Source organism: Mustelus asterias, chromosome 15, assembly GCF_964213995.1.
Source record: "Mustelus asterias chromosome 15, sMusAst1.hap1.1, whole genome shotgun sequence".
NCBI lineage: Eukaryota > Metazoa > Chordata > Chondrichthyes > Carcharhiniformes > Triakidae > Mustelus > Mustelus asterias.
The window spans coordinates 30995686-31008319 of record NC_135815.1 but is presented as its reverse complement, the minus strand read 5'-3'; the positions used below and the strand labels follow the sequence as shown (position 1 = coordinate 31008319).

At 42.6% G+C, this 12634-nt stretch overlaps 1 protein-coding gene across 2 annotated transcripts in view; it reads left to right on the top strand.

The window, feature by feature from the left end:
- The window catches only part of mta3 (metastasis associated 1 family, member 3), a 233063-nt gene extending 221440 nt beyond the window's left edge, over positions 1–11623 (top strand). The window contains exons 21-22 of one of the 2 annotated variants that reach the window (XM_078229698.1): positions 4217–4244; positions 10919–11623. In XM_078229698.1, the coding sequence (XP_078085824.1) occupies positions 4217–4244; positions 10919–10936 (46 nt within the window). In that variant the 3' untranslated portion in view covers positions 10937–11623. The remainder of the gene's footprint in view (positions 1–4216; positions 4245–10918) is intronic. The other variant, XM_078229697.1, reaches the window with a different exon arrangement.
- The last annotated feature ends 1011 nt before the right edge of the window (positions 11624–12634 follow it).

The following is a 12634-nucleotide window of genomic DNA, read 5'->3' as shown; positions in this document are numbered from 1 at the left end:
CAACACCAGGTTAAAGTCCAACAGGTTTATTTGGTAGCAAATGCCATTAGCTTTCGGAGCGCTGCTCCTTCGTCAGATGGAGTGGAAATCTGCTCTCAAACAGGGCATACAGAGACACAAAATCAAGTTACAGAATACTGATTAGAATGCGAATCTCTACAGCCAACCAGGTCTTAAAGATACCAACAATATGAGTGGAGGGAGCATTGTCTCTCTGTATGCCCTGTTTGAGAGCAGATATCCACTCCATCTGACGAAGGAGCAGCGCTCCGAAAGCTAATGGCATTTGCTACCAAATAAACCTGTTGGACTTTAACCTGGTGTTGTTAAAACTCTTACTGTGTTTACCCCAGTCTAACGCCAGCATCTCCACATCATGGCATTTATTGCCCATCCCTAGTTGCCAGAGGACAGTTAAGAGTCAACCACATCGCTGTGACTCTGGAGTCACATGTAGGCCAGACCAGGTGAGAATGGCAGATTTTCTTCCCTAAAGGACATTAGTGAACCAGATGGGTTTCTCCGGCAATCGGCAATGGTTTCATGGTCATCAGTAGATTCTTAATTCCAGATATTTTTTGTTGAATTCAAATTCCACCATCTGCCATGGCGGGATTCTAACTCGGTTCCGCAGAACATTAGCTGAGTTTCTGGATAAATAGTCTGGCTATAATACCACTAGATTCTCACCTCCCCAGATTTGTAGGAAATCCTGCAGACATTAGCTCAAAATGCAGTGGGAACAGGTAGCCAAGGAGATCAATGCCAGAAGTCAACCACCATGGAGGAGACGGTGCTTGCCATTATTGAGATGGCCATTGGTGAGGCTGTAGCCAGTGGCAGGACTGAAGCCATCAAAGATAATGGTATCCTCACAGTTGATCCTCTTCCTCACATCCCCCTCATCTCATAATCTCTTTTGGATTGCAACCTGAAGGAGCTGTTCAGATGGCTTTGGTAATTTTGCTTTCAGGTTTTTCGGGTGCATTCAAAGTTCTTTTTTACTGTAGATTTTTGACTACTGGATGATTTTTTAAAAGACGGTTTTGCTTGTTGTTAGCAGCTGAGTTTGTGGCAGATATATTACTGACAATTTCTAAAATGTGGATATCAAGGGAATGATTACCACGATGACACAAATGTTCTTTGGTAATATAAAGACTTGCATTGACAGAACATAATCTCAAAATGACCCGAAATGCTTTACAGATGATCTGTTTTTAGTGATTTTGAGAAATAAATTTGGTCCAGGACACCGGAAGACCTGCACTTCTTTGAATAATGTAATAAGATATTTTATGTGCACCCGAGAGGGAAGAGAATTTAACCTCTTATTTGAAAAAGAAACACACCTTCATCAGTGCAACCTAGATTATGTGCTCAAGTCTCTGGAGCAAGACTTAAACCCCAACTTCTTATTCAGATGTAAGAGTGTTACCACCACTGAGTGAAGACTGACAAATATGTGTACAATATAGAATGCATGCTTTACTAATTTAATGGCCCCATCATGTAAAACAGCAAATCCTCCACTGCGGTAAGAGTTCAAACGGTTCTTTCTGAATTATTGAAGAGCAAGACCATTACCTGGATCTGTACAGAACTGCTGTATGTATATCTTAGAATCATAAAATGTTGCAGCACAGCAAAAGGCAATTCAGCCAGAGTGCCTTTTCCAGAACTGCGAAAGAGCGAGGCATTTAGTCCCATTGCATTGCTGTTTCTCCACAGCACTGCAATTTCCCTCCACAGGTATTTCCCTTTGGAAAGTTATTATTGAATCTGTTTCCACCACCCTCTCGGGCAGTGCATCCCATATTGTAACAAATTGCTATGCAAATACTTATTCTCCTCATGTCACTTCTGGTTCTTTGCTAACTCTCTTAAATTTGTGTCCTCTGGTTATATGCCAGCTCTTCTGCAATTGGAAGCAATTTCTATTCCACCAAACCTCTTCATAATCTTTAACAGCTCTATTCATTATTTCCTTAACTTTCTCTTTACAGAAAACAACACCAGTCTTTCCAATCTTACTACACCACTGGAACCCTGCATCACTGATACCATTCGAGTAAATCTCCTCGGCACCCTCCTTAAGGCCTTGACATCTTCCTTAAGTGTGTTATCTAGTATTGTCTGAAGTATTCCAGCTGAGACTGATCAGTGATCAATTAAAAAAAAGCATGATTTCCTTTCTTTTGTACTCTATGCCTCTGTTTATAAACCAAGGATCCTATACGCTTATTTTAACAACCTTCTCAACCTGTCCTGCTACTTCCAAAGATTTCCATACATATGGCCCCAGATCGCTCTGTTTCCACTCTCCCTTTAAGGTTGTATCATTTGATATTGCCTCTCCTGATTCGCCCTACCAAAATACATCACTTCACACTGCTCAGCCCCAAGTCTGCCCATTTCACATGTTCGTATAGGTTCTCCCAAAGTCTCGTCTTATCCTCTTTGCTGTTTACTACATTTCTGAGTTTCGTGTCATCTGCATTCATCTTTCATTTGAAATTTATAACAAAACCAGGCTATTCATAAATATCAAGATGAGCAATGATCGTAATAATCTTATTCTTTTCTTGGACAGTCTCTCGGGATTAAGAATAACTTGCTTCCAGTTTGGTTTGATGGGTTTTGAGATGGTTGATAAGCTCAATGTGTGATCTACAAACTCTGCCACATGCAGGGCAGGAAGGGTCTTTGAAGGGTCAGACAGGAGAGGTGATTGGAGGTTAATGCAACCTCTCCATCGCCTTGACTTTGTGTTCCTGACAAAGTCTCTCGATGTGTTCACTTCCTTCCTGAAGGAACCTTCTCCATTTAGGTCAGTCACAAGCCAGGGACTCCCATGAATTGGCACAGATGTTTGATCTCTTCAGGAATGCTTTGAGAGCATCCGTAAAGTATTTCCGCTGCCATCCTGGGAGTTTTCTGCCGCGACCGAGTTCCAAATAGTGTCGTTGCTTCGAGAACCTGGCGTCAGGCATATGATCGACATGTCCTGCCTGGCAGAGCTGGCTTTGAATGGTTAGCGCTGGGCATGTTGGTTTGGGAGAGGACGCTGCTATCTTCTTCCTTGCCACCGAGTTTGGAGGAACTCGGGAAGGCATTGTTGGTGTTAATTCACCAGTGCTTCAACACCAAACAACTTGGGATACATCCCATCCGGTTCAGGTGACTTTTCTACTTTGAGTACTGTCACCTTTCCGACTTCCTGCTTGTTGGCTATTTCATCCTCTCCATTTCTCTACTGCATTCTTCTTTATTGTGAGATAGGCAATACTCTCTGCTTCATAGTCTCAGAATAAGGAGTCAATCATTTAGGACTGAGATAAAGAGAAATTTCTTCACTCAGAGGGTTGTGAATCGTTGAAAATGACTACCTCCAGAAGGTTGTAGATGCTCTATCATTGAAGATATATAAGGCTGAGATAGACGGGTTTTTGACCTTTGGGGGAATCGAGAACTTTTTGTCAACAGATGGGAGAAGTAGTGTTGAATCAGAAGGCCAACTATGATTGAATGGAATGGTGAGGCAAGCTCAAGAGGTAATATAATCTACTTGTGCTCCTATTTCTTATCCATAGAATCCCTAAAGTGCAGAAAGAGGCTATTCAGCCCATCGAGTTTGCACCTATCCTCCAAAAGAGCACTTTACCTAGGCCCACTTCCCCATCCTATCCCCATAACCCTGCACATTGATCATGGCCAATCTGCCTAACCTACACATCTTTGTTATATTATTATGCCCTAGTGAATGTAGATGCAAACGCCTCATTTAATACCTCAGCCATACCATCTACACCCACTAGAAGGTCTCTTTTTAGCCCCTAATTGGCCCAATCTTTCATTTGAGTATCCTTTTATTATTTGTATGTTTAGATGAATCCTTTGGGTTTCTTTTTGTTGCCTACTAAACACATCCTAGAAAATAAGACCACAAATGCCTTCCAAGAATGTTCAAAAATGTATCGAAATCAGAAGTTACGAGATTTATTGATAATGCTGGAGCGAAGGGAATATCAAAAAATAGTCCCAAAAGCTTGACTGATGAGGGAAGATAACTGGGAATACAGTGGTCAACTAGCCTAATCAAAAAATATTGGTCAGTCACCAATCTGACACTTTCCCTTGGTGGGCCAGCAAGTTAAGGAAAATTGCCTGTATATAGAACTGTTGCTAAATGACTTGATTGCTTGTCTCATTTCAGTGCTGAAGCAGTTGAACACCTTTCCACAGTAAGTATAGATCTTCCCACATCACATGAAATAATTCATAGCCACAGTTATAAACAAGTCTGTTCATCATGACATAAAAGAGGGATTGTTAACAATTAGAACCGCATACTAATCTCTCTTGCATAACAATGATGCAGCAATTCTTCCCCCCGAAATTAATTGCAGTATTTCAGTGACATTTAGAAAGTTATACCAATTGTATTACAACATAAGCAATACTCCTTTAAGGCTGATAATTTTTAAATTGCATTTAAATTTGTGTTTTATTGATGGCCAGAATTTATTCAATTAGTTTTAATGAAAAATAGTTAATACTTTAGATCATCTGCTGTGAATATCCTTCCCAATGAAATTCTGACTCAGTGGCTGAGTAATTGGGCTCATTAACACCTTTTCTTTGGTGCTGCATGTGTCCTTAGAGCTCCAGATGAGATGGATTGAGTCAGACGGTCTACTGGTGATTGCATTGGTGCGCGTGCTGATAATATGTAGAGCAGGCAGGTCACAACGTCAATCAGCGTGCAGCATTGAGTTGATGCCAGCAGTGCCATTTTGGAGCTCTCTTTAGCTCACACAGCTAGCGTGTGACTGTAGACAGAGAATCACGCACATCTTTACCCAATATCCTGACAGTAATCACAATGCGTTTATTCTGCTGCAGTCCACTGTGCCACATTGGAGCCGTCATGCCAAACCAAAGGGTGACTACTTGGCAAGGACAATCCACCGTTCATGTGGCTCATGACTCTGGTGTGCAACCCAAGCACGCATACAATGAAAGCCATGCTGCCGTACGAGATGCGTAGAGCAGACCAATGGCATGCTGGACTGCTCTGGAGGAACCCTGCAGGACTAACCAGAGAAAAAGTTTATTTATTAGTGTCACAGGTAGACTTGCATTAACCTGTAATGAAGTTACTGTGAAAATCCCCCAGTCGCCACACTCTGGCGCCTGTTTGGGTACACTGAGGGAGAATTTAGCATGGCCAACGCATCTAACCAGCCCGTCTTTCGGATTGTGGGAGGGAACCGGGGCACCCGGAGGAAACCGACATAGACACGGGGAGAACGTGCAGACTCACCATAGACATTGACCCAAGCTGGGAATCAAACCCAGGTCCCTGGTGCTGTGAGGTAGCAGTGCTAACCACTGTGCCACCGTGCTGTCCGCAATGTCAAGATTCCTGATGGTACGCCATTGAGACAAGTGACGGCTCGGCAATCCTCATAATCTGTTGAAAGATAAATTTGCTGGATTGCTTTGACATCCTGCAAGCCCTCAGCACACTGCAATTCACAGCCATGACCTTGCATAACAGCAGCCTGAGCTTCCGCTGCAGGATGGTGAGTGACTGTTGCCTGTTCTGCAATGCAGGCTATCATGTCAACCATCAGACCTTTGATCATGGTTCGGCCTGCAAGTGCTCAAACAGATGGATGCCCCTTCTGCACCGGAAAGGATGGCCCCAAGCTCTGCTCGAAGCTCTCTGCCAAGTTGTTGCTGGAGTCCTTTGTGCTACTTGACAATGAACGCAGGTTTTCTGGCAGCTTTCCCAATTCATCAAACATTTTGTTGCGTGTACTCTTCAGCACCCTGCTCCTGCTGCAGACTGCTCAGTTAAACTGCTCTTCTGAGTCTTCTCTAGCGGAACCTGTTTGCCTCATTGCCTTGTGCGGAACTGGCACCTGATCTATTCTTGCTCCCTGTCCTGGCTGCTACTCACTTGTTACAGATTCCACTTGTGATCTATTTTCTAATATGCGCACACCGCCAGTATTTGAGCTGGTGGCTGCGTACGTGAGATCAAGAGATGGTTCTGTGTCTTCATCACTCTCTCCATGGTGTTCCTCGGCAGAAAATGGGGAGAAGGCCACTGGGGGAGATGAAGCAACATCAGTGGAGAGAGAAGCACAGTTAACGGTTTAGGTCTATGAACTTTTCATTGATCATTGATTTAAATGTTAACTCTGTTTCTCTCCCTGCAGATGCTGCCTGACCTGTTGAGTGTTTTCAATATTTTCAACTATTTCAGATTCCCTGCTTTGGCCCACAGGGTAGTTCGCTAAAATGCACGCTAGTGTGAACTGACCCATTTCTGAAAGCAATTGAATTGTCCGATTTAAAACTCATTGTGGGGAATTTTGATTCAGTGGCCGGATATCTTTAGAGCATCTTAAGTAATTCTGAAAATGCAAACTTCGCCAAGGTAAAATGATTCAGTTTTAAAAGCGTAACAGAGTTTATTTAAAACTAGTTTATTAAAACATAGAAAAATCAAACATGACATACAAAAAGACAGAACGATAACTTCGGCCAAAGGGAGACCTCAGATTTGCCCACAGCACAACAGTACCACAGGGCTTTCTCAAAAGATCCCATCTTTCGTGCCAAAATACACGTCATTAATTAGCTAAGTGTGATTTCATTTATTATTCAATATGTCAATCTAATTATGACAGTATTTTAAATCAATTAAAACCTGCCACTTAAATAATGTTATTTCATTAGTTCATTCCGATTAGTGGAAGTCCACCTCTTGGCATAGATTGCTTTCTTGTTGCCATAGTATCCAAGAAACTTATTTTGCTTAAGTCAGCACTAGCTAAATGCCAAAACTTGGTCTAATGCCAAATGTAGGCCCATCATTCAGCATTATTCCAGGCCTTCATTCCAGGCCTGGGCAGCTTGAATCATATAAAATGTATCCTTAAATGTTCTTGCATACAGATATATTTTGAATATAGTTCTTATGATCTTATATCTGTTTGCATCCATTGTTTTCTTAATGCAAGTTACACAATTTTATATCAAATGTTGCAGAATCTTGTATTCTTTCACTAATGTTATTGATTTCTCTAGTCACAGTATTGACAAATTGCACATTTTTGCTTTATATGCTTAATGGGTGGCACGGTAGCACAGTGGTTAGCACTGCTGCTTCACAGCGCCAGGGACCCGGGTTCGATTCCTGGCTTGGATCACTGTCTGTGTGGAGTTTGCACATTCTCCCCGTGTCTGCATGGGTCTCCTCTGGGTGCTCTGGTTTCCTCCCACATTCTGAAAGACGTGCTGGTTGGGTGCATTGACCCAAACAGGTGCCGGACTATGGTGACTAGGGAAATTTCACAGTAACTTCATTGCAGTATTAATGTCATGCCTTACTTGTGACTAATAAATATATTTTACTTTTAATCCAATTCAATGGATTATTTTAATGCGACAGATTATTTCAAAATCATTATTATCGATTTCATTTATATAAAGCATATAGATCATGATTCAATTTCATTTCAAATCCTTTCACGTATAATCAACTGCTCACAATCCTAATGTTGGGTAAGACTGAATATATATCTCTCTCTATCCTAACTGTTAGCTGCTAATGTCTATTAATCCCTTCTACAAAACTGCAGCCTATAAACTGAGGCTTATTATAAAATTCATGGAACACTGCTCATTTTTCGAATAGGTGGACTTTTAAAATTTCTCTAATCAATGTGGTCTAGCATGGTGTTATAATACAGGGAGTGAAGACAAAGTAGTTTAGTGGGAGAGAAGAAGGGACGAATGGCTCAGAGTGTGCAAAAACAATTCAATCTCCATTTCAAAGTCATACTTTATTCTTAAGGTTTATCGAAGATTTATATAAATTGGACAACAGTTTGAAAAGAAGGACTTGGAGTTTACTGTATAACAGTAGAACGCACTGTAGGGCGGCAAGGTGGCACAGTGGTTAGCACTGCTGCCTCAAAGCGTTAGGGACCCGAGTTCGATTCCGGCCCTGAGTGACTGTCTGTGTGGTGCTCTCCCTTTTTCTGCATGGGTTTCCACCAGGTGCTCCAGTTTTCTCTCACAGGTCAAAAATGTGCGGGTTAAGTGGATTGGCCATGCTAAATTGCCCCTTAGTATTCAAAGATGTGTAGGTTAAGTGGATCAGCCATGGTAAATGAGCAAGGTTTCGGGGATGGGAGAGAGGGGAGTGGGGGGTGGGGGGGGGGGGGGGGGGAAGAGCTGCTGGTTAAGAGCTTGTGCTCTTTCGGAGAGTTGGCGCAGATTCAATGGGGCAAATGGCCTCCTTCTGCACTGTAGGGATTATATGGTTCTAACTTCTGGAATTCCCTTATTAAACTTCTACCATTGACTTCTTTAAGATTCTCCTTAAAGCCCTACTTCTTTGACCAAGCTTTTGGTTATCTATCCTATTTTTCTTTGGAGTCAAATTTTGTTGCTAATGCTCCTGCGAAGTCATGGTGCTATGTCAATTGTAATTATCCTTGGCAAGACCCTAAGTCATGGGGGCAGGGAGATCTAGTTAAGAACCTATGACGTTCTGTTTAAAGTAAATAAAGTTTGACATTCAAGTAGCTTTATTCACTTTGTAAGCATCAGGATTCCACACGTTTGGAGCAAACAAAATAAATGTTACTATCCAAGTCCAGAAAAATAAAACAATTTACAATATCTATCTTATACTCTAACATCCAGGGTAAGTACGATGTGTATGTGAATTAACAGGCAAAGTGTGGTCGAACACGCCACACTACCCTATGAGTGACGGGTGCGACCAAACCTCATTCCATTGATTTCTCAACAATCCACCCAGACGTTTGTCACATTGTGGGCCAACCAATCTCACAGAAACTTCATCTTTCTCACGAGGGTCTCCACATTTGAACATCCCACCTTGTAATTCTCTCCAAAAGTCTATCTCACTCTGCTGGTTTCAGCAATGACTCACCTCGCAAGGTTTTAGTCTCGCCTTCTGAGATGCCTTTCACCTGGATTTCACCTTCCAGCACAATTTGTCACGCGTCGGCCTTTGGCCGTGCCAAGCAGAACAGCTCCTAAAGGGTACCTTTTCCCCAGTGACCTGCAACACGGAGTCACCAACCTTTGGCTGCCTTCTTGACCTTCAGCATGCTTGGTTGAGAGCCTATACTTCCATAAAGGCTTACCTTGTTGAAGCAAGTGCACAGAAAAAAAAGCATTGCTTGGTTGACTGCTTTACAAGCTTTTCTTTCTATGATCTATTTTGTCACTGACTCATTAGTCATTCGCACAAGATAAAGAGGTACCAAGTGCTTATAGTTTCTGTTATTGATACTTTAAATATCTGGATGATTGACGCCTATATAAAGTTGTTCCAGCAGCAGATTTTTTAAGCAAGTTAGGAATGGTTGTTTTTGTAAGCATTTCCACATGTCATTGTTACTGTAGGGTACATTGGTTCTGTAAAGCGTGTACACTGGGTAACTGGGCACAAAAGTGCTAAGAGTTCATATGGAGAGTATGAGGGGCCATGGGGGGTGGTTGGGAGCATGCATTGGCATGGATAGGGCATGAGGAGTGGGGGTGGGTGATGGGGTGTGAGTGGTGAGGGCTTAATATGTAACGAAACACGTGGGACAAAATCTTAAAGAACGTAGGCAAGCCTTTAAAACAGCGTGCTTAACCAGTCAGCAGCCCCTGTGGGCCCCTCAGACTTGTGCCCAAGCGCAAAAGTCACACCATTAGGGGCATTCTTTTCCCAAGATGAGTGTGTCGAGGCAAGGAATTTCCCAGTTTGACCTAGTCCCACTCAATGGTGAAAGTCCAGGTCTTTGTCTCCCCAGCTGCTGTTACATCTACAAACCATCTGTATGGGTTGGCTTTAGTCCACATAGACTAATAAATTGCCTTCTAAATAATTGTCACAGATCTTTGAATTGTATATTTTTGAGACGAAGCCAATTTTTCAAAGCTATTTATTTCAAGAGTATTAAATTAAGCCACAGTTTCATACAAATTTAATCATCAGTTTACGACACGTGACAAAGAAACGGAATAATTTTTAAAATGCACAAGTTGAAGAGGACAAATTAATTAGATGTTTGTGTTTTGAAGCAGAATTGGACCATGAGTAGGTGAAAGTTAATGTCAAAAAAACCTGCTAAAATATGTGTATTTTCACAAATGTGTGAAAATGTGAGCGTTGGTTGGAAAAGATGTGAATGAAGGGCTCAATCATTCCCAATCTTCTGAGGAGAACAGTCTCAGATATGTGGACATGTTTTACTGATTTAAATGTTCATTTTTTAGGTCACCTGAGGTAAAGCCATTTCATTTCAGATTAGACATAAAGCACAAATTCAGTAGCAACTGATGGTGCACTGACCACCCAGGGGCTTCAGTGAATCCCTTACCATGACCTTTGCGCCAGGTCTCCGCTTGTGGTGACTCGCAGTGATCTCTGCCATTCTCGCGCCACATCCAAAGACCGGAGAATTCTGTGTGCTGGGATTTGAATGGGCTATGCATATTTAAATGCTAATTTAAATATGCTAATCACCCTTGCGCCCTTTCTGGGCATGAACCTGTTCGCGCCATTGGAAAGGGGCTAGGAGAATCGCAAACTGTTTGGCGCCGGGTGTGAATTCAATTTTAGACCCGCTTGCTATTCTCCGGGATCAATGTGATCTGTTACAGGCATGGCAAGGTCGGAGAATCACCCCCCCATATTTATTAGTCGTGAATTATATCCTGATTGCCAATTTGCTCTTCTCAATTCCTCCCTTGTTCTCCTGAAGCCACAGTACATAGCTTACCTGTACTATGATTCCATTTTGAGGTAGGGGAGAAAGATATATTGCAGATCGCCAGTGCCACATCTAATTGGCCATTCTTTATATATCAGCAGAATGATTCACGATGAGTTCCTAGGCAGCAGTTGGGAGTTGTAAGATTATGCTGGACAATGGAAGAATGATGAAGGAGGACAGTAGTGCGGTTGATTGTACCCGATGCTGTGGAGAAGTGGAGAAGCCATACAGTACCACAGTTGCAATTGCAGTCACAAAGGCTGGGGAAGTCTTGATACTGAGCGAATGCCAGATTTAAGGGATTTGTACAGCACGTTTTGGGAGAGCCACAGAACTAGAGATGAATTGCAGCAAACCTGTTACTGCAATCCAAAATTAATCGCATTGCCCTACCTTCTTCCTATCTTCCCATTTCATATTTTGTCCAGTTTTCTTTCCCTTAAAGGATACAATGGTATCCTTAATGGTACACTGCTTAAACGAATGGGGGTTTTCACAGTAACTTAATTGCATTGTTAATGTAAGCCCACTAACAAATTTTAAAAAACATGTTCTGAACAATCTTATGTATAAAAAGATTTTCTCTTAACTTCCTCCTCACAAAATTTTAAATGGGTGATTCTTCATTCGTATTTGAAAGGATTTCCCCATCAGTGTTCGTTACATGGGTAAGGTCTCTGCATCGCTTGCTTTGGAATTATCAGACTGTTCCACAAACAGGAATATGTATGCACCCAATCTATGTTTTGTGTGGCACCAGTTGGGCAGTAACTCTATTAATAAACACTTTCAGAATTTGTTGTCCAATATCTATTTATTGTCTAATAGAAACATAGAAACCTACAGCACAAAACAGGCCCTTCGGCCCCACAAGTTGTGCCGAACGTATCCCTACCTTTTAGGCCTACCTATAACCCTCCATCCTATTAAGCCCCATGTACTCATCCAGGAGTCTCTTAAAAGACCCTATTGAGTTTGCCTCCACCACCACTGGCGGCAGCCGATTCCACTCGCCCATCACTCTCTGTGTGAAAAACTTCCCCCTAACATTTCCCCTGTACCTACACCCCAGCACCTTAAACCTGTGTCCTCTCGTAGCAGCCATTTCCACCCTGGGAAAAAGCCTCTGAGAGTCCACCCGATCTATGCCTCTCAACATCTTATATACCTCTATTAGGTCTCCTCTCATCATGCGTCTCTCCAAGGAGAAAAGACCGAGCTCCCTCAGCCTATCCTCATAAGGCATGCCACTCAATCCAGGCAACATCCTTGTAAATCGCCTCTGCACCCTTTCAATCTTTTCCACATCCTTCCTGTAATGAGGCGACCAGAACTGAGCACAGTACTCCAAGTGGGGTCTGACGAGGGTCTTATATAGCTGCATCATTATCCCCAGACTCCTAAACTCAATCCCTCGATTGATAAAGGCCAGCACACCATACACCTTCCTAACCACCTCCTCCACCTGCGGGGCCGATTTTAGAGTCCTATGGACCCAGACCCCAAGGTCCTTCTGATCCTCTACAGTACTAAGAGTCTTTCCCTTTATATTGTACTCCTTCATCCCATTTGACCTGCCAAAATGGACCACTACGCATTTATCTGAGTTGAAGTCCATCTGCCACTTCTCCGCCCAGTCTTGCATCCTATCTATGTCCCCCTGTAACTTCTGACATCCCTCCAGACTATCTACAACCCCACCAACCTTCGTCTCGTCGGCAAACTTACCAACCCATCCCTCCACTTTGTCATCCAGGTCATTTATGAAAATGACAAACAGCAAGGGTCCCAGAACAGATCCCTGGGGCACA